The sequence below is a fragment of the Aplysia californica genome, unplaced genomic scaffold (genome assembly GCF_000002075.1).
Source record: "Aplysia californica isolate F4 #8 unplaced genomic scaffold, AplCal3.0 scaffold00811, whole genome shotgun sequence".
Lineage (NCBI taxonomy): Eukaryota > Metazoa > Mollusca > Gastropoda > Aplysiida > Aplysiidae > Aplysia > Aplysia californica.
In genome coordinates, this window is record NW_004798081.1 from 114,354 (window position 1) to 136,255 (window position 21,902).

At 39.6% G+C, this 21,902-nt stretch overlaps 1 protein-coding gene across 1 annotated transcript in view; it reads right to left on the reverse strand.

Moving 5' to 3' along the window:
* Positions 1-5,547: 5,547 nt before the first annotated feature.
* The window catches only part of LOC101863621 (succinyl-CoA:3-ketoacid coenzyme A transferase 1, mitochondrial), a 44,357-nt gene continuing 28,002 nt past the window's right edge, over positions 5,548-21,902 (reverse strand). Inside the window, exons 6-15 of the mRNA XM_005109747.3 lie at positions 17,594-17,700; positions 16,334-16,502; positions 14,916-15,027; positions 14,077-14,171; positions 12,936-13,057; positions 12,107-12,182; positions 11,306-11,395; positions 10,106-10,186; positions 8,978-9,079; positions 5,548-7,350 (exon numbers count right to left, since the gene is read on the reverse strand). Of these exons, the coding sequence (XP_005109804.1) occupies positions 7,315-7,350; positions 8,978-9,079; positions 10,106-10,186; positions 11,306-11,395; positions 12,107-12,182; positions 12,936-13,057; positions 14,077-14,171; positions 14,916-15,027; positions 16,334-16,502; positions 17,594-17,700 (990 nt within the window). The 3' untranslated portion in view covers positions 5,548-7,314. The remainder of the gene's footprint in view (positions 7,351-8,977; positions 9,080-10,105; positions 10,187-11,305; positions 11,396-12,106; positions 12,183-12,935; positions 13,058-14,076; positions 14,172-14,915; positions 15,028-16,333; positions 16,503-17,593; positions 17,701-21,902) is intronic.

A 21,902-nucleotide genomic window follows, 5' to 3' on the forward strand; every position in this document is an offset into this window, starting at 1 on the left:
CAAACATCTGTCGTCCTTATCTCTCCTCTTTCTTTATCTTCTATGTTACTCGCTAGTATCACCTCAGATCTTTGGCACTTAATGACCGCTGGATTGCTGCATACATCCACTGTTCAGCAAAAGGTTCTTTGTAACCTCTGTTCAGTTTATGAACATCAGCAAGGCATGCCCTGAAAATTATGCAGATAAAGAAATAAAAAGAACTCTATTTAGAAAAATAGCATGATGTGGGACATTTGTAAATTGATTATCGGGTAAATGTACATGTTTTGAGAAATACATGCACACTAAATCTACACTCGTGAGCCATCCATACGTAATAAAGAAAGTCACAACTAGTGAACAGTATTTCTTCTTTGGTTTATTTTACATAACAAAGAGATGTTGCTTGGCTATTATCGAAATATGGTAAAACTTAGACCAGGAGTTGAACTGTGTCAATGACCATGTGAAATAAACAATTCACAAATGTTGCTATCTGTCATACAAACAGCCTCTGGTACAGTACAAACAGTTCACTCTCAGTGAGTTTTGGACAGCCAAGCAGAACGAAAATAATAACAATCACTATCAGAATTATCAAAATTACTTCATGTCTTAGAGTACATTATTTCTACTACCAGTAATAGTACTAGACAACATCCCTAACTAAATGCACATGATCTTTCATTCATAATCATAATGTATAATGATGGTGTACATATTTTACATCATAATGACAAACAACAATGCGGCTAATGGGAGACAAAGTACAGTTTTCACACCCTTCAGCTCTTGCTCCGCCATAATAATGTGTGAGGTGTGCTGACAAAATGAGTTACTTCTCGCTGTCCCAGAATGGACATATCGGCCGAAAATTGACACTGCGGTCAGATTTATAGATTTCTAATTGATACCATTTTGTTCAAGTCTACCATGTCTTTTATTCTTCTATACTTACAAATTGTACAAACTTCACCTATAAAGTTGATGTATCAATTTCCATAAGGCTAAAATCGGAAAAGTAACTCATTTTGTCAGCACACCTCACATATGTGCCATAGAAGGAAATGTGAAAGTGAAAGACACACATGCCCAGGTAAAATAAAAAATTTTTTTTTACTGAATTGATTCCTTGCATTCAGATTTTGTAGTTGAGTCCACACAAGTACAATAAAACCCTAATGAACTTCACAGGACCAGAAAATTTCTCAGCGCAGATTTCATGTCAAGCTGTGCTAATCAAAAGAACAAAAAAGAGAAGGCAACTCTTTTCTTACTGTTTGTTGGCTTGCATGATAGAGCAACAAAGAAAAAATGAGATGCTTGGACTTGTTTAGTGTAACCTATTTATAGCCATTACAATAAATAATGAGTGCAAAGCTACCAACGTTTGGAAACTGAAAATAAAACAAGGAAACCTGCACACAATAACGCTCAAGGGAGGTTATGGCTCTTTACCTGATGGTTTTCCATGCTACTACTTAGTTTAAGTAAAGAAATGACAAAACAAGGAATTGATAAATCAAAGCTGCACACAGTAAAAATAATCTGAACCCTCCCAAAAACCAAGACTTTCTCATTCAATTAGGGACAGTTGGCAGTTATAACAAACACTAAAAATAATTTTAAAACCAAACCCATCGTTCTTTTTTTTAATCTGTAAGAAAAAAACATATATGTTAATTATAAATGTCTACAGGTCAGTAAAATCAAAAGACTTTAGAACCGGAATAATCTTAGTTTAAGTAAAATCCAAGAATTCAAATATCAACTAACCCATTTAAACAGAAATACATGCATTGCAGCAAAAATCTCCTGGTCCTGCAGGTCAATTTGTTCACTCTTATTCTCTCAAAGACAGATCTGAACTTGAGTATTTATCAAAGCTTTGTTCATTCCCCCAGCACATCAACATTATGTGGGTTCACCATGCTAAAAACTGTCATCTTATTCTCATGAGCCTTTTTCTTTACTTTAACTTTAACAAAATCTTAGTTTTCTTTGGACACCTCCTCGCACACCCTTTTCTATTTATAAGTATAAGCCTGCACCGATATTTGTGATCAGATTTTCCATTATGTACATTAAAACATTTTTCACTCTAAAGTAAAAATAAAAATTGACTTCTGTTTGACTCAATAATAAATTCGTTAAAAGCCCATATTTTCTAAATAAAAGGAACACTTAAGTATATTGCAAGAGATGCAGAGAAAAGATGTGCATAAAAAGATCCTAAATGGATGTGGAATTGTAAACAAGGCTCTCTCCATCACTTCCTTCTGTGGTATGCAAGTGTTCCCCTTGCTAAATAGAGGTTCCACAGAGATAAAATAAACACATTTTCTCATACAATCTTGGCTATCACAACCTGCATCTGTAGTGAAAAAGGTTCTTCGCCTTGAACACATTTCACTCAGCTGGGGTAGACAAAATGCAGCTCAGCGTTGAAGAAGGATTTACATTGTGTCAACGGGAGCGATTAAGAGTTACAGTCAGTCTTGGGTATCACAGAAGTACAACACGGATGTTCATTCATTCATGAGACATCAATGTTCCTGGGTAAATATATCATTTATAATGTATATATATATATATAAACAGACTTCAACAAAAGTTAAGGACCACTTGCAAAGACTCTGAGTTGTCTTCTTGAGCCGACCTGCACGAGGGCGTTCTTGGACTGACCCAGTGGCTTGTTGGCCCTGCCTCAGGCGGACAATGGCAGAGTGTGACACTGCAAACTTTCTGGCAACTTCTCACTGAGGAATGTTCGTGGTGTCGCACACAAGTTGCTAAAAAACAGCAAATTTGGCAAAAATTCCAGAGGATTTGCGTGCTGCACGTGGTCATGTCCCTTTAGGAAGCTTTGCAGTACGCATTGGTAACCCTAACACTTTCACTTTCAGAGCAAAATATTTTGAAACATTCCGTGCTGTCATTTTTTGGGGATTTATTTTTTAAAAATCAGGGCTGTCTGTCAAGGTGGTCCTTAACTATGTTGAAGTCTGTATGACTTGGCAACTCAGAGCAGTGTAAATGAGGAACTGGTGGCTTAACAGGAACCCACTTGTAGAGAACAGGGGAAAAGCAGCACGGTCACAAGCTGGAAACTGTGAGGGAATCATCAATGTTAAAAGTTTGTAGACTCATTACTTCATTTCTGTTTGACTTGACTGGTGGTCTGTTGTTATTGTTAGTTGAACGGGAAGTCAAAACAATAATAACCAATCAACAGTTGAACAGAAATGCAGTTATAAGTCTACAGGCTCCTAAAACTGAGACGGAGACCCTCCAATATCCAGTTAGTGGCTTAGTGGCTGTGCTGTTTTTCCCCTGGGCTCTTCACTTCCTACAGCAGTACAAGCCTGCCCATTGCTAAAGGCACTTAGATTAGATTATTTAGAACAAAATATTGACCTAACACTAGGCAAAGTAACCCACAACTCCATAAAGACTGGAGGACCTGCAGAAAACAGCGGCCTTTGCACTAGAGACTGGGATATGTCCACTTAACCCTATCCGTACGTCGTGTTTTACTATCGTATCCATACGACGTGGGGAACTCTGTGCCACCACTTTCCAAAGAGGAAATTTACTCACTACTCCGATTCGTACACTTTGCATGGCAGTCTGTCAAAATAATTTTTTTGAGAAATACTGAAAGTTTCATAGATCTTCGCACTAGAAGTATTGTAACATGTGAAGAATACAACCCCGGGGGTACAAAAAGACCCCAGGGTGTACGGATAGAGTTAAAGATGAATGAGAAGAAGAAGAAGAAGAAGAAGAAGAAGATAGGTACAGATATGACTGAGCAAAGAAAGAAAGGTTCAACAACAAAGCATGTATTCATTTTAGGGGACAGGAGATATTTATACATTTACATTCCTTTTCTAAACCCAAGCCTATGGCACGTCCCTATTGCTACTTTTCTAAGCTGCCAAGTTTACACAGGTAATAAAAAGAAACACACATGATACATCATGTGCAACGGGAATTCAATCAATCTATGCTTGACCCCATACTAATCATAAGATTTCTAAAAACAAAATATGATGGATCTTTACTAAGATATAAGAATGCTTTCTCATAAAACATAACCTGTACACACATGATATGATCTTTGAAACATGAAATACTAACTGGAAAAATATTATAATAATTTAAAGTAGCACACACACCGCCACAGAGTAAAACTTTTCTACAGAGGCAGTACATCAACACATCTCACACTGCTACGGCATCTACATCTTTCAGACAGGTAATTTCACCGAGGTGGCTTGACAAATTCTGAGGTACTGTACTCAACATCATTTCCTGGCCTGACATATAAAATTATATAACTGAGCCAAGGACAACAAACATTCCTTTAAAAATCTCTGTGCATTTGTGTACCTGAATCCAGATTCTATCCATGACTGCAACAATTAAAACAACAATTTCAAACACAACCCACCCAAACCACAAGCACTTTCCACAAGTGGTTACGAATGGGATAAAACCAACTGACTAGTTTGCCCTCACTAGAGCTACCGACTTCAAATAGTTCAATTTCAATTTCAACTACTATTACTACAACTAGTAAGGGAACACAGCATGCACACATTGTTCTGAGAATGCTAAAATAGGAACTATAAGACATGATTGCCAATCTCCCATAAATACAGGTAATGCCTCCAAACCATCAACCTGACAGGCCGCATGTCACAACGTTCTCTCAACACGACCCATTCAGCGAAGACAAAACACTCAGACTATGGTTAGTGTTACTACTGTCCAAGAGCCGCTAAAGCCACTCACAGAAAGAAACAAAGAGATTAATTGGTTTTAGCTATTTAAGAGATCACCTGCAGAAAGGTCAATATTTTAATTGTACTCCAAGTGACTGTTAGACTTCAAAATTTGCAAAAGTTTAATGGCAAAACTGAACTGCAGAAAAAGGAAAATTACCTCAAGTACAAAAAATGGAATGTCAGACAGATTGTTCAGGTATTCTTTCTCATTTGTCAGATCTCATAATGTCTGATAAACATTGCTGGAACATTCTGAGTGACATTCAAAGACTGTAAAGCCTTTTGATGTGACAAACCCAGTCAATGCCTCAAGGTCTTAGCAATTTGTGATTTGCAAAGTCTGTCAGCTACCTGGTTTTTAGCTCGAAGGTTTAAACATTTTTTTCCTTGAATACTACAATAATACATCTCGTGGTATACTCCCTGGAATTAACGTTTGGACATGGACAGCCAAACAATGAGCAATAACAGGCAAATGACACAACAATGGACTTACTACCAACGGGTATAAATTTTGCCATAACACTATTAACACAGTGGAATCAGGCACTCGTCAATTTTTGGGGGGCATATGGAATTATTGATATCATCACTCTTCATTTGTCTTGTCTTTGATGAAAATATACCCATCTATCTTGTATAATAGTCTAGATATTTATGAACGGTGTTGCCTGATGCCAGAGGTCAAATTAGTTATAAAATGGCGTCTAAAGTTTATTGACTTGAAAATCATTGGAAACTGCAAATTAACCTTTTTTTTTTGGGGGGGGGGGGGGTTATTCATCAAAAATTTTCAGTTTAAAAATCTGCACAAAAATGTGTTTTTGAATGCACATACAAGGTAATGAGCCAAAAATGTTTACATTTGATAAAAATTGCCTGACAAGCTGAAAAAAGATGATTTCTTCAATTTCATTACTTTTGACAAGCACCTGATTACAGCAGAATGCCACACAATTTAATAATTCCTATTGTGGGCAACCCTCTGCCAACAACATAATACGGTATGGCTTTGGTAACAACATACCGCAGACACAACAAGTGAAAACACTACACCCATAACAGATGATACACTATGTAAAAGTAGCATGCTACAAAGACAAAGATGTTCTATAACTCACCCCTTCATCTATCTGATCTCATCGTATAATTGAGGCGTTCCTTTTGAATTTTATCATTATATATATGTTGTTGATAAAGGTAGTGCTGCTGGACGATAGCTGAGAGAGGAAAAAAATATCACATCATTTGTTTTGTTCAGATCTTGCGTATGGTGCCTTTTGTAATGTAGCCATTTATAAACCCAAACATGTCTAGGGGTTTCCATGTACAATTACTAAAGTTCTGGGTGATTAGAGCAAAGCGAATGTTCCCCTAAAAGGTCCGCCTGACTCATACCCCCAAATGTCACGCACTTAAGCTGCAGATAGTTGCAAATGATGATAATACAAAAAGTCTCTCCTCAAAAGAACTAAAATTAAAGCCAAACACCTCGGTACAAAACGTTTAGGTCTCAGTTGCCCAACAGTTGAAGTTCGTTGTTTGAGTCTTAGAGGTCATTACAAGAACAAACAAAACAACACATGACAAGCCCCTATGATTTGAAACCTTTTCTTTGGATGCTTGATAAGAAGATTAATCAGATAAGTAGACAAAATAAAGCATAAGAAGAAGTATGCCAAACAATCTCGTTGATTGTACACTGGTAGAAACTATTATGCGGTACCGGTATATATGGAACAATCAGCTTGGGCTGGCTGCTCCAAGTCAACTGCCAGAACGTGGTAGTCGTTAAACTCACATGTGACAAAAATCACCACACGCAAAAAGAACACAGCACCCTACAAAAAGCAACCCTTGAGCACACGTGAGACAGAGCAAGAGATATTCCTGCACACGTGACAGCTAAGTAGACTTACATGTGGACCTTTCCTCAAGAGAACAATCAATACAAGATCCTCTCTCCAGGTCCATCTCATGTCCTGTGAATCTAGAGACCTTTTTAGGTAGCCACAAAAATTTAAAATATAGCATAAGCTTAAACTAGACATTTGACCAAATCTGATGTTAAACAGATGTAGATATATGAATAGCTAAAGAAAAAAATATGCCAAATAGAAATGTCCGCACTTGGTGAAAACCCTTAAAAAGAAATCGATGCAGGATTGAGATGCATGGCACAACAAACAGGAAATATAAGCAGTCAAACTCAAAGACAACATCACCCTCTCTCATGGCCCAAAAACAGCATCAACATATTCTGGAGATAGTGTTCAAACCAAAAGATTGACATGAGTATATGTAGCAACAAACACCCCCACCCACCCACCCAATTTGACAGTCAGTGAGTAAGTGAGAGCAAAAAGGCAATCGACTGGTTCTGGTTGCAAGGAGCACACAAAGAGAGAAACAGAACAGCTGATTTCCCCTGCCACAAACACGACAAACAGCGTAACACATACACAATGTTTTCACACACTCAGAACTAAGGAAACATCTCAGTTTGATCTTGTGCCTCTCCCTCTTCTTTGGTTCTGCTTTACGATGTCTGCATGGGCCTCAGGTTCTCCGACACCTGCACACAGACACAAGGAGAAAACGTCAAATTGTACAAAGGTGGATAATCAAACCTTTCAGCAGAACATTGTCAAGTCTTATTATAGTGAGCAGTCAAACCTTACAACAGAAAACTGTCAAATCTTACAAAGCTGAACAGTCACACCTTGCTGACAAAATGAGTTACTTCTCGCAACCCAAGAATAAAGATATGGGTCAGATTTATAGATTTTCGATTGATGCCTACTGTGTCTTTTATTATTCCTTACTTTAAAATTGTACAAACTCCACCTATAAATTGATGTATCAATTTCCATAAGGCTAAAATCCTAAACCAGGTCTTCTTGAACAAGTTTCAAAGGAAGTTGCTGAAGATCAGATGGATAGACAGGGTCACCAACAAGGAAGTACTAACCCTATCCGTACATCGTGTTTTACTATCGTATCCATACGACATGGGGAACTCTGTGCCACCACTTTCCAAAGAGGAAAATTACTCGATAATCTGATCCGTACACTTTGCATAGCAGTCTGTCAAAATGATTTTTGAGCAATACTGAAAGTTTCAAAGAGATCTTCGTACTAGAAGTATTCTAAAATGTGAAGAATACAACCCGGGGTACAAAATTACCCCAGGGCATACGGATAGGGTTAAGGAAAACAAGACAGAGCCCAGTCAGAGATGAGGTGGGAAGAAGGCAGTGCCGTGGACTGGACATACTCTGAGGAAGTCAAGCAGCTGCATAACAAGGAAAGTATTGGATTGGATCTCAGAAGGTAAAAGATCCAGGGGAAGACCACGAGGAACCTGGACAAGAGTCACAGAAATCGATGTCATGTAGGCTACACAAAAGCGGGAAGACATGGACAAATATCAAGAAGCTAGCCCAGGATACGGAAAGGTGGAAAGAGTTTGTTCATGGCCTATATCCTGATCCAGGGTGAGAACTCATTTTGTCAGCACACCTCATAAATGTTTATAAAACTGAAAAGTCAAATCTTATTCGGAAAATTGCCAAACTTTATGAAAGTGAGCATTCAAGCCAGAGAAGAAAAAGGAAAAACCTTAACAAATATGAAGCCAAACCTCTCAAAGAAAAACATACAGATCCTACAAAAGTAAAGTCAAAATTCACCATGGACAATGACCAAATCACACATATGTCAAACAGTTGTACCACAGTTATTTAAATCTATAATCTATCTTTTGCAGTTAATCAATTACCTTTTAATTATGTCTGGCAGCTTTTGTGGAAATTTTTCTATAAATATATATAATTACTTGCTTCCCTACCCATTTTATTTCTAGCAGCTTTTGTAGACATTTGTCTATAAGTATTAAATTGTTGCCTACCCATATTATTTCTAGTAACTTTTGTAGACATTTTTCTAAATATTTAATTTCTTGCCTACCCATATTATTTCTAGTAACTTTTGTAGACATTTTTCTATAAATATTTAATTTCTTGCCTACCCATTATATTTCTGGTCCCTTTTGTAGACATATTTTTACTAAGATGTTGAGTTTCCAGCTAAGTTATGTCTGTCTTAGGAAGGACAAATACCTTTCAGAATAAGGTCTTATGTAGGATTGAGATTATTGACACTTATTATCTGACCTTGACCTTAAGTAGCAGCTGTCTTACCTTGACCTCGCAGCCTGTATTCTTCTGAACATCCTCCACGGTGACCCCATCAGCAATCTCAGTCATGACCAGACCTGCATCCTTGGAGATCTCAAACACACCCTGGGGACAAGCCATTATAAATGAATGTAAATATGTGTTACTCACCAATTCACAAAATTTAGATTACTTCAATTACTTGGGAAGCTGTGTCTATGCCACTTGAAAAAGCCAACCGGGTTTGAATGAGATGCAATATCACTATAGAATGACGGAGATTCTCGAAAGGGAACCAAGCTCATATGTAAATTGGCGTCGGTGGCCTGGCGATTAGGCTACCCGACTCGTAATCGTGAGGTTGCGGGTTCGGGAGTTCGAGCGGCGGGCCCGACGTTGTGTCCTTGGGAAAGGCACTGTACATGAATTTTCCTCACTTTACTCAGGTGGGAATGGGTATCTAGCCATAGGCAGTGAACGATTTTGTCAGTTTGTTAGTGTTTTAACGCCTATAAATGGCTGCTTGTTCTGTATGCTTCCCAGGAAGTTGAGGTTGTTTCAGAATGATCTCAGATCTGCTGGGGTAGCAGTGTAGATTGTGAAGCCCATAGCACTTGCTGTTGAGCGGGGATTTGCACTATACAAATGCTATCTATTATTATTATTATTTTTATTATTACCGATTATTATTAAATTGAAGTGCCTACCAACAACACCACAAACACAGCTGAAGGAAGAAAACCATACATCAAATTCATAAAGACAATCAAATTATACATTAATAAAGACAATCATACATCTAATTTGTCTAAGACAATCATAAATATGAATTAACACAGAAAATCATGCATACATCTGGACAGCGAAAAAAAATCACATGTCTGAATGGACAGAGACAATTATATACAATTTAACACAGTCAATCATGCATAGTAACAGATAGAAAAAACCCAATACATTTAGATGGACAGGTGTGGAATATCTTGTGCAAGCATTCCTGTGTTCAGGAACATGTGCGAATGTTTTTGTATGTGTGTGTCAATGTGTGCTGAGGATGTCCAGAAGAATACAGGCTGCGAGGAAATATCACCTGACCGAGACAGGCAAGTGTCATCATTGACAAAAACAAGCGTAGCGTATTTATGAACTCACCAGGTCTGTGATGATCATGTCCACACAGCCTTTGCCAGTCAGAGGCAGGGAACAGTCCTTCAGAATCTTGTGTTTGCCACCCTGGGGACGAGACAGAGAAGTACAGTCAAACCTCGCTGCACCGCCAGCCCCACTTGCCGCCAGACTTTGCCAATGTACGAAAAGAATCCCTTATATAAACATAGTATTTGACCCTTTACACTGTCATCTGCCAGCTGTTTCAGTTGTACAGTCATTAAACTACTGTAATTTACCCCATTGTTTCGCCAGCGAACAGGCCGCCAGAAGTACACAGTACACACTAGCTTACACGCGACACATTCACTCGGTGTTTGTTTGACTATCTTTCACACACAAATCTCTACAAGCTAGACCTAGGTCTAGATCAAACACTTTTTGCCGATTTGCTCCCTCTCCATCCATCCCACCTCCCCACCCTTGTCTTGTACATTTCAAGCAATGTGTATAGACCTACACTGAAGTTTTTTTGTTTTTTTTTGTTTCAGTAAGTGTTTTATGGCACTTGCAACACAATAAGGTCATATAAGTGCTGAAGATTAGAGGTGTTACAAGAGAGTAACAAACACAAAAAAGAAGGAGGGGAGATAAAGACGATAGATGCTTGATATGAAAGAAGAAGCAAACCACACCAGAGCACCCACCAACCACCCACTGATGCAGTGTGTCGCAAGAGAACACAATACAATGTGTAATGTAGAAGAGTACCGGTACAATCAAAATAAAACATATACAGTCGATACTAACTGATTTATGATCAGGCCGTTTTGACTTTGCCTGTCCAGGTCAACCCAACCGAGTGGGATAAAGAATCTCAGAAGACAAAACTACTCACTAAAAAGAAATCATTTGAACTGGAAATAAACTCACATTTTCTGCGCACAAGGAAAAGAGCCTGACCATTAGATCACAGAAGGTGGTGTATAGAAAGTGAAAACTGGCCACTAAAACTACAAGAACATTAACCTTAAACTATGAAAAATTCTTTTCATCTTTGCTACAAAAACCGCCATCTGACATCTGTAACTCCCATCACACCCCCGACAACCCCCCCCCCCTAAAAAAACACCCCAAAAAATTACCCCCCCCCCCCCAACCACAAATTCCTAACAGTCACAAACAACAACAACAACAAAAAACCCTCCCAAACCCAACCAAGAAAGCCCCGGTGACCCCCCTTACCTTCGCCGTGTGTTCCATGGTGATGATGACCTTGGTCTTGGTGCCAGAGACTAGGTCCATGGCTCCTCCCATGCCCTTCACCATCTTGCCCTGAGGAACATACACAGGATGAACGAATAAACTGGCGCACAGACTCATCTACACACAAGCACACACACACAAGCAAACATAAATTCAGTACACAGACACACACACACACATCAGCATGTCTTGGGACAATCAACAAATAAACCAACTGACATACCCATGTACACACACATACACACAACTTCAGCACACGTACATATGTGAACACACACATGCACGTATTCTCACACACAAGAATACACGCATAAGACATTCCACTACCTGCTAGCGGATAACCTGCCATGATTTAAATGACAACTTATTTGACCACATTGCACTACCTGTCATTTGACCACCATCTACCATGTCATGTGACCAACTCTCATATTTGCCACTCTCACCACTGCCCACCTCCCATCATCTGTCATGTGACCACCTCCCATCATCTGCCCTGTCATGTGACCACATCCCATCATCTGTCCTGTCATGTGACCACCTCCCATCATCTGTCATGTGACCACTTCTCATCATCTGTCCTGTCATGTGACCACCTCCCATCATCTGTCATGTGATCATCATCTGTCATGTGACCACCTCCCATCATCTGTCCTGTCGTGTGATCACCTCCCATCATCTGTCATGTAACCACTACCCACTGTCTCCCATCATCTGTCATGTGACCACTTCCCATCATCTGTCATGTGACCAGTACCTAACCGTACATCGTCCACTCACCGGTATCATCCAGTTAGCCAGATCACCAAACTGAGACACCTGCATGGCTCCCAGAATTGTGAGACTTACATGACCTCTGTGAGGGGAAGGAAAAAAAACAAATTAAAAAGTTCATTGTTACACTCCACCATCAGCACTAAAAGTTCATAAGAGAACTCATGTTCTTAGTGTGCAAGACAAAGAAATTAAAACAATAACACCATAGATGCCAATAAAACCTCAGAGCTCAAACATACATTGTCCTTAGAGGTAACTGCCTATTGAAAGTTGTTTTCCAGGTAACTGCATTACTGGATGTTGTCTGAAAAGGCCATTTAGAGGTCACTCCACTACTAGATGTAGAAAAAGGTAGCACATCATTCCTGACTCTGAACACACACTGCAAAGTCTTGTGGGAGACAGAGAGCAGACAAGATGGACAAAACACACACACACAAACCCCTCTCCCCCAAATCAAAAGAGAAAGAATATTTCTGTTTTAGTAAGAGTTATATGGCACTTGCAACACAATAAGGTCATATAAGTGCCGAAGATTAGGTGTTACAAGAGAGTAACAAACACTAAAAAGAAGGAGGAGAGATAAGGACGATATTCGTTTGAAAGGAAAGAAGGAGCAAACCACACCAGAGCATCCATCAGCTACCCACAAGAAAGAACAACAATGTACGAAACACACACATACACTGCCCTCAACACAAGGTGACTTTCAATTCAGTGTTCCTTTTTATAACAGCATGCTTTTTAACACTGCACGCCTTTTACCACAGTGCCCTCATCAACACAACATACATTTCAACACAGTATCTCAACAGCCGTGTCCACAACTCACCCACGAATCATGGCAAAGGACTCATCAGAGGAGAAGTAGGAGCTCCCTTCAATGCTGGTCACCGTTTCCTTGCCTGCATTGATCAAGTCTGGGTCCTCTTCACCGGGTACTGGGAATGGGCCCTGAAGTATATCATAGGATATGCTGATGGAACATATACGCAATTACAATAATTATTAATAAGGATTATTATTATATTTATTGAACAAATCATGTACATGATACATTTAACTCCTTAGGGCAGCAGCTCCCAGCCGGCAGCGGCTCCATTGCACTTCTTTATGATGACGACAACAACGTTATATTAATCTTTGGCAACTGACGAAAATAGGGCTCTCTTACCAGGCGTTCTTTAATAAGATGAAAAACTATCAAAATAGGTCTATTTCTTTTTATTTAATGACCAATTTAATGACTTGTATGTCGTTCTCAGGTTTTGTACCAAAAGAGGGCTCAGGCATAGTGGGGAAACCCCCCTCTGGAGATACAGAATTAAATAAAATGTACATTATATGCTTTCTAAGAAAAAAATTAAGGTAAAAGGAACAGAGATGGACCAAGAATAATGACTATGAGAACTTCAACCCACTGCAGTATAGTTTTTGTGAGAGCATCCTAGCAGAGAAATAAGTGCTTAAAAGCCTATTTCGGATCTTGCACTTGAAGAAGAATATATTACACGACATGTTGAGAGCTATACAAAACTTGTATAAAACTTCATCAGTGCTTACTATGTCCATCAGCATTGATCAACCACAGGTAAGCAGGCAGAACAAATTTGTAAAACAATCAAGCTAAAAGTCACTGAAACAATAAAACTTTTAAAAAATTTTGTTCCATTGATTTTTCAAAATATAAACGCCATCAATGGACAGTTTTTCCAACATAAATGACAGTCAACAGCCGAATGAGAGCAGTCATACCACAGACACCAATGGTTTTCTGAGAGCATCTGAGAAGAGAAATACGTGGCAAACCATGATTGCCGATGTCTGCTTCAGATCTTGCACTCGAAAAAGGTGAAGAAGACTGGTGTGAAAGACAAGTGACGTAGAGAATCAGATATAATCATCAGGCAAACTCTCATCAATACAAATACGTAAGTCAGATAGAAGTACTTCTGAGCTGAGCCCAAACTCACCAGTCCCAGAATGCCATTCTCACTGTGAAGATGCACCGAAACTCCTGGCTTGATGTAGTTACTGGCAAGCATCGGCATTCCAATACCAAGGTTAACTGATTCTGCTCAGGAAATACTTCATCAATAAAAATTCAAGAATCTAGACTAACAGATTAACTCCATCGTAAACAGCTATCCCACCGTCTAAACTCTGTCTATTTCAGGTGTCCCAGTGCCTGCCCACTAACCCATTTATTACATGTTCACTACTCTTCCAGCCACACTTCCAGCACCCCATGTACCTACTATATACCCACTACCATGTGTGTCCACATACCCACTACCTTGTGTGTCCACATACCCACTACCTTGTGTGTCCACATACCCACTACCTTTTGTGTCCACTCTGCCGACATTACTAAAAGTACAGTATATGCAGTTTTCACAATTTTACAGGAGAGCCAAAAAAAATGAATGTTGTTATTAAAAAAAACATTTGCTTTAAAGATAATAATAAAATTATTATCAAAATTGTATTCTTTAAAAATATTGACTAGGGATATTAATATATTTGCAAACAGTTTGTTTTCTTGGGAACAACATTCAGTTTTTTGGCTTCACTAAAAAATTGTAAAAACTGCAGGTTATTATAAAAATAATGGCAGCACTTGTGCAATACCATATGCTCAAATACTAATTAGACTGGGTGTCTACAAGCCCACTACCCTACATTTTCTCATTCCCACTACCCCTTTGAACACACAAGTCCACTTCCCAGTGTTTTCACAAATCCACATCTCTTTTGTATCCATACGTCACCCATACTATGTGTTGTAGATGTTTCAATAAGGCAAGGATACTGTACATTCCATCCTGGAATTCAAGGGCCGCCCTCCGCACAATTCTTTCCCTCATCTGTTGTGCTGGGCTCGGTGCAGACGCTGCCTCTTTTGGCCTCGTCAGTGTCAGTCGCTGAAAAGAAACCCACGACAATTAGAGATAAGTCAAATTTTTACAGTTCGCTCAATGTTATAAAGGTTATGCAAGTGGTAGTGCGCAAAATTTAACGATAACTATTCTTAGAAAGCAAAGCACAGAACCTAATTGTCTTGACCACAGAAAGAACAGGATGCTGCAAAATTGTACGTATCAAGGAAATATCGTAGTCATATATGACATCATCCTTGGGTAGAAAAATGAGCAAATGAAACACATCTTATCTCATCATAAAATTGATCAAAACCATAGGCAACAACATGCATACCAGAAGTAGCAACATACAACCTTCACTTAAAACAACTAGCACTTATAATACACATCAAAAACAATCACTTACAATATATAAAATACAGTCAAACTGCTGTAACGACCAGCTGTCCAAGATTATCACCAGTATAAAACACCACGTCCCTCCTTGCACATATTCTTTATTATAACGACACTGTCCAAGAGGACCACCTGTGTGAGATGGCCAGTTTTCTCTTCGACAAAGGGTGGTTGTCGTGGACAGGTTCAATGTAAATAAAAAATATGTAAAACACAGAGCAGAACTTACAACCCACAACAACACAGATAGCAACTCTTTCAGGACATCAGAGAGTCAAAGGAGCCCTGTCCTTGTGCAATTGAACAAAAATAAACGTTATTGTTATTCTCAGCCAAATTTAAGCTGTTCAATAACTGTAGAGGGATCAAATTAGAAGCCAAAGCCGCGGCAAATCTTGTCAAGGACTACTCTGTGAATACATCTTCGTTTCTGAAGAGTGCACACGCTGAAACTGCTTTACTCCGAGTGATTTAAAGACTTAAGTACTCAGTTGGTCCATTTCCATGTTTGATGCTGACATAACAAATGATAGTTCCTCAACTGTATCCGTTTCAAAATCAATAAAGTCCAAATATTGGAGTTGACACCCCAACATACGTCTTAGGCCACAGTAGATGTACATAACATGTTTTCCATTAAGTTACATCCAAAATATTAAAACTAATTTCAAATGTTTTACACCCCTATTGATACAATTAAGATTTATCTAGGAAGTGCAGACCGTTTTAAATCCTGCCTGTCAGGGCCCACCTGGGCAAAGTAGGATACAGCACCCACCAGACAGATGGACATACTCACTGAAACACCCTCCCCTCCCTACACAGGGAATTAATCTCACGCCTTCTGTGAGCAATGGTGAAAAACATTCTAATCATAAAACCACACAAGCCAGTAAAACACCCAAAAGAAATGTACAGAAAAAACCCCCATTAAATTTAAATTGTGACCCACCTCAATACGTTTCTGGTAGTTGCTGCCCTTGATCACCCTCTGCACGTAGATGTGTGGCACGTGCACGTCCTCCTGTGGGATCTCTCCCATCTCCACAATCTCCTCCACCTCCGCGATGGTGATGGCTCCTGCCTTGCACATGGGGGGGTTGAAGTTACGCGCCGTTTTTCTGTTGGTCAGGTCATAGTATGATAGGCACTTGTTGATCAAGTCAGAAACCCGACTCACAGTATTACAAGAGTTACATTACTCACAAAACAAAACATATGAGTTTTAGTTTTAGTAAGTGTTTTATGGCACTTGCAACACAATAAGGTCATATAAGTGCCAAAGATTAGAGGTGTTACAATAGAGTAACAAACACAAAAAAGGAGGAGGGGAGAAAAAGATGATAGTGATAGGTGTTGATAGGAAAGAAGGAGCAAACCACACTAGAGCATCCACCAACCACCCACGAAGACATATGAGATACAATCCTATCACTGATAATTTTGAACAGCGCACTTCGATTTGCTGCCAACATGTGCACCTTGATACCTCCTCCTTACATCAAATCACACATTCTTACTACAGGACAATCTGCCTCTCTTTCTTTATCTTTTTCACTCACCATTACAATCTTCCCTATCATTACAATAGATCACAACCACTATTATCATCACTGCTATTAGAATCTTTAGATAGAGTATTTATATATCCAAAGCTTACCAACCAGTTCCATCAAAATCTTACCCATCATAAGAATCTTCATAATCAATGTCACTACATTCAATCACCATCTCATTGCCACCATCACAACCTTCCCCATATCACAATCAATGCCACCACGACATTCATTCATTAACATCTTCACTACCACCACAACCCAAGTCACTTCAAAATCTGTTGAAACTGTTGTAACTCCTGGTTCAAGGTCATCAGCAGACAAAAAGAAATTTCTTTTACCATCCATAAAACTTAAAAGCCTCAAGATCTGGAATGCTTTGCCCCACTGTTTAAGACAGATCAAATCTTTTAATTGATTTAAAATGTCAGCAAGTCATTTCTGTTTTTAAATTAATGATTGATATTTTTGCATGACCGATGTCTTTGGAGCGGGTGAAAGGTTTTTTCATTGTTACAGGGAAGGCTTGTGAACGCCGTCGATTTCAAACGACACGAAAATAGCAGTTTGAAATTGCGCGGCTGGTGATGTGATTGTAACCGATATCGCGCTACCATCAGTAAATCATACAATATGTAGTGGCGTTAGCCTGTTACCTGAAGGTGAGGTTCCCTGCCTTGTCTGCCTTCCAGGCCTTGACCAGAGCGAAGTCGCCGGTAATGGCCTGCTCCATCACGTAGTTCACATTGTCAAACTCACGGCTCTAGGGAGAGGGCAGAGGAGGTTGAGGTAGTTTAGATTAGTTTGGAGTAAAGAAATGTACACATAGACACAAAGACAATCACTTGGTGCAGGGTAAGACTTAAACTAAAAGTTAACAAGATAGAAACAGCAGGTGGGAAAGAAATGACGGTGCCAGTCTACTTGACAGTCTGATGTGATGTTTTTGTTCTACTTGACTCTTTTTTTGTAAGTGTTTTACGGCGCTCGCAACTGCATAAGGTCATATGAGAATGCGGGACACATTAAACATTTTCAGTTGATAGCAAATTTTGAATTGTGCTCGAGTGGCGGCCGAAGCCTACTCTTATTGATTTTGGATCACCAAAGGATCTTTAACGTGCACAAATTGCACACTGGACCTTCGATATTTTTCGCCCTCATCCGAAAAGGCTAGGTATAGATATTTCCTACCATAAGACCAGGGGTGTGGCTGAAAGACAGCAGTAAGAAGGAGCCAAGGAGTAGCAGTAGAAAGGCTGCAGAAAGACTCAAGAGCCCAGAGGAGGGGGCAAAGAAAGTGAGGGGTTGGGGGGCAGAAAGTGGAGAAGAAAGCGGACGACAGAACATTGTTAGGGAGCAGTAAAGGATATGAAAGAAGAAAATTTTCCCTCGCTACCCGGATTCGAACCCATGACCTATTGAATGAGAGGCAAACACCTTAACCTCTAGACCCCGAGAGCCCCCCTTGACTGTCTACCACTGGATCAGTCTGACAATTGTTCCACTTGACGATCTACTAATCTACTACCATCAACAGCCCTGATCCTAACCCAAATGAAGTAGGCCCTTGCGACTGAGACCCAGAGACCCAATAACAGTCATGTAGAGTTTGAGCATGAAAAAAAGTACAACGGAGAGACAAAAAAAAACTAAGGGAAAGCAAAAAAAGTAAGACCATGTTTGTTGAAGTGAAGAGGAGAGCATCAGCACAAAAATGGTTATACTATACAGTGCAGGGAAAATGTTTAGTTTTAGTAGAGGTTTTATGGTGCTCGCAACTGCATAAGGTCATATGAGCGCCAGAAGATTAGAGGTGTTACAAGAGAGTAACAAACATAAAAAAGAAGAAGAGGAGATAAGGACAATAAATTTTTGATAGGAAAGAAGAAGCAAACCACACCAGAACACCCGCCAACCGCCAACAGGGAAAATGTAAGACAGACAGAAAGAACAAAGAAGAAAAGAAGGACCTGCAAGTAGCACAATCCAACCACCCACAGGGGTGTGACACTACAGCTTAATTTAGCTGGAGTAAAGAGAAAAGCATGTCATGTGCTTGATTCTTGCTTTTGAAAGAGTTTTGCGGCACTTGCAACACAATAATGTCATATACAAGTGGAAGATAAGAGGTGTTGCTACAAGAGAGTAACAAACAGTGAAACACAAAAAAGGAGGGGAGATAAGGACGACAGATGATTGACAGGAAAGAAGGAACAAACTACACCAGAGCACCTGCCAGCCACCCATATCATGTGCACAATACTGGTTACATCATCATCATCATCCAGTGGCAGATCTGCGACAGACATCGGCGATCATGATTTTCCAGTCATTCCTTTGCTCGGATGCTCTCAGAAAAGCTAGGTTTCCCTGATCTTTCCCTGTTACCCATTTGTTTAGGTTCCCTAAGTATGTTGTTCTGGGCCTACCCCTGCCTCGCTTGCCCTCAATTTTGACAGTGAGAGCTAGATGTTCAAGACCCTTATGTCTATTCAGGTGTCCCAAAAACTGCATTTGTCGTTTCCTGATTGTTTTTAACATTGAGCGTCCCACGCGGGCTTCATCAAGCACTACCTCATTTGATTTCTTTTCCTTCCACGATACTCTTAGCAGTCTCCTAAGAAACCACATTTCTGTTGCCTCTATTTTATTTTCACTGTCTTTAGTGATTGTCCAGCATTCACAGCCATATAGAAGGGTTGACCATAGCAGAAGGTAAAAGCTAGTTGGACAGAGATAACAGAGAAAAAGAAATATGTTGGATCTTGTTTGGTTGAGTTAAGAAGAAATCGACATTGTAACAATCATCTGGAGCAGGGAGAAAGCGAGACAGATAGACAGAAACAAGAGAGGGAAGGAAAAGGAAGCAGGATCACCGGTGGTGCCCTCAAATCGCCAATGAGTTTGAGTAAAGCGAAGTACATTGACTCAGTGAAGCCATTTTGAGCAGAGCAAAAGCAAAAAATAGAGAATAGAACCAAAAGAGAGAAAGAAATGAAGGACCCTGTTTGTTTTAAGTAAAAAGATGATCATACACACAATAACATAGTTTGCACATGGAAACAGCACGACAGATATGCGGGAGGAAAAAAACAACAAACTGCTAAACAGAACCATACTCATAGATTTGAATGAGGGGAAGGGGGGCGATAGACAAGACCTGGGGTAAGAGGGTGGTTTGTTTGATTGTGTAAGGAGAGGCACATCAACACAATAGCATTCAGAGAGAAGAGTGTAGAGAAGGAGCAAGAAGATAGACATTTTCCGTGTGGGGTTGGGGGTTTTTTGGTCTTTTTTTACTGCGCTCGCAACTGCGTAAGATCATATACATGTATAAGCGCCCAGCACACATATAAAGCACTAATTTCAGTTTGGTAGGAAAAAATGTAGAATTTTGCACGGGTGGCAGCCGAAGCCTACTCTTATTCTTATATCTATTTTAGGACCATCAACATGATCAAGGGATCTTTAACATGCGCAACTTGCACACAGGACCTCCGAGATTTTTTTGCCCTTATCCGAGGTTATGTTTAGATCTTACCTACCCTAAGATCAGGGGTGTTGATGAAAGACAGCAGTAAGAAGGAGCCAAGGAGTACTACTATCGAGTAGCAGTAGAAAAGCAGCAAAAAGAGTCAGGAACCCAGAGGAGGGGGCAGAAAGTGGAGACCAAAGCAGAAAACAGAACATGATAAGACAACAGTTAAGGAGGTAAAAGAAAATCTTTTGGAAGAAAATCTTCCGTTGCTGTTAGGTATCGAACCCAGGATCTGTTGAATGAGAGTCGAACACCGTACCTCTAGACAGTATATAAAAGACAACAGGTAGTACAAGACAGGTAACAGACAGTATAGTACAAAAGACAACAACCAATACAAAAACAGGCCACAGACAGTAGACAGACAGACAACAGACAGACAGACAGTACATCAAGAAAGAACACACTCAGTCACTCAGTATAAGACAAGACCAGACAGCACATCAAGAAAGAATACACTCATTTACTCAGTAGGTCTATAGAAGACAACAGACAAAGCGATACAAGCAACAGACAGTGGAAGACAGACAAGAGTGTATGATTGTAGTTGAAAATATATAGACCCTATCTAATCGACACATTTCAGAACATTTAGTTCATGAGGCGAAATGCTTCTATCCCGCCTGTCAGAACCAACCAGCTCTCAGTGGGACAAAATGTAGGTAGCAAAAAGATGGGGATCTCAAGAAAAAAAATTAATCTCATGTCTGCTGGGCCAAGGCAAAGAACCTAACCAATACATCACCGATGCTAGTGGAGGCAGTAAAGCAGTGGAAAAACTACAGCAGTTGAGAGTATTATTATTGGTCTGCAGTATGTCAACTCAGCAACAGACGCAGATCACTAGGCGCAGACAAGAAAAAGAGACCAAGATCTAGTCTGATAACAAAGAGCAAACAAGTTGACAAAATTTTTTAATTCAGTCAACATGACAGAAGTTAGAAACAAAGAACATTATATTTATATTCTGTCACCAATCACAAGACAAGAGCCAAGAAAAGAACGCACCCGTCAGCGCATAAACCATGCATAAACAGGAACACAAAGAGACATTGCAATAACTCCAATTGTACAAGTAAAGATGAAAAAAATTTATTCTCAACGCCATGTCAAAAGTAGAAAACATGATCTGGGGACATGAGGGCTTGGGGCTCAAAATTTTACAGTGGATATCACATCATTCACAATGACAAAAGGCATGATGTTCATCATATCCGTATTCAGAGACTTCTCAATCTGCTTCAGTCGGTCTCAACAACACTGAAGCAAGTGTTTCACCGTCAATTAGTTCCAAGTAAAATAAAGCAGCAGTATCATAATCTCACAGATCCAGCATTACAAAACAAATCATCAAATAACATTCAATGTACACACAACACAATTCACAATTTGTGAAAGATCTCCAAGCCACAACTTTGACTTCG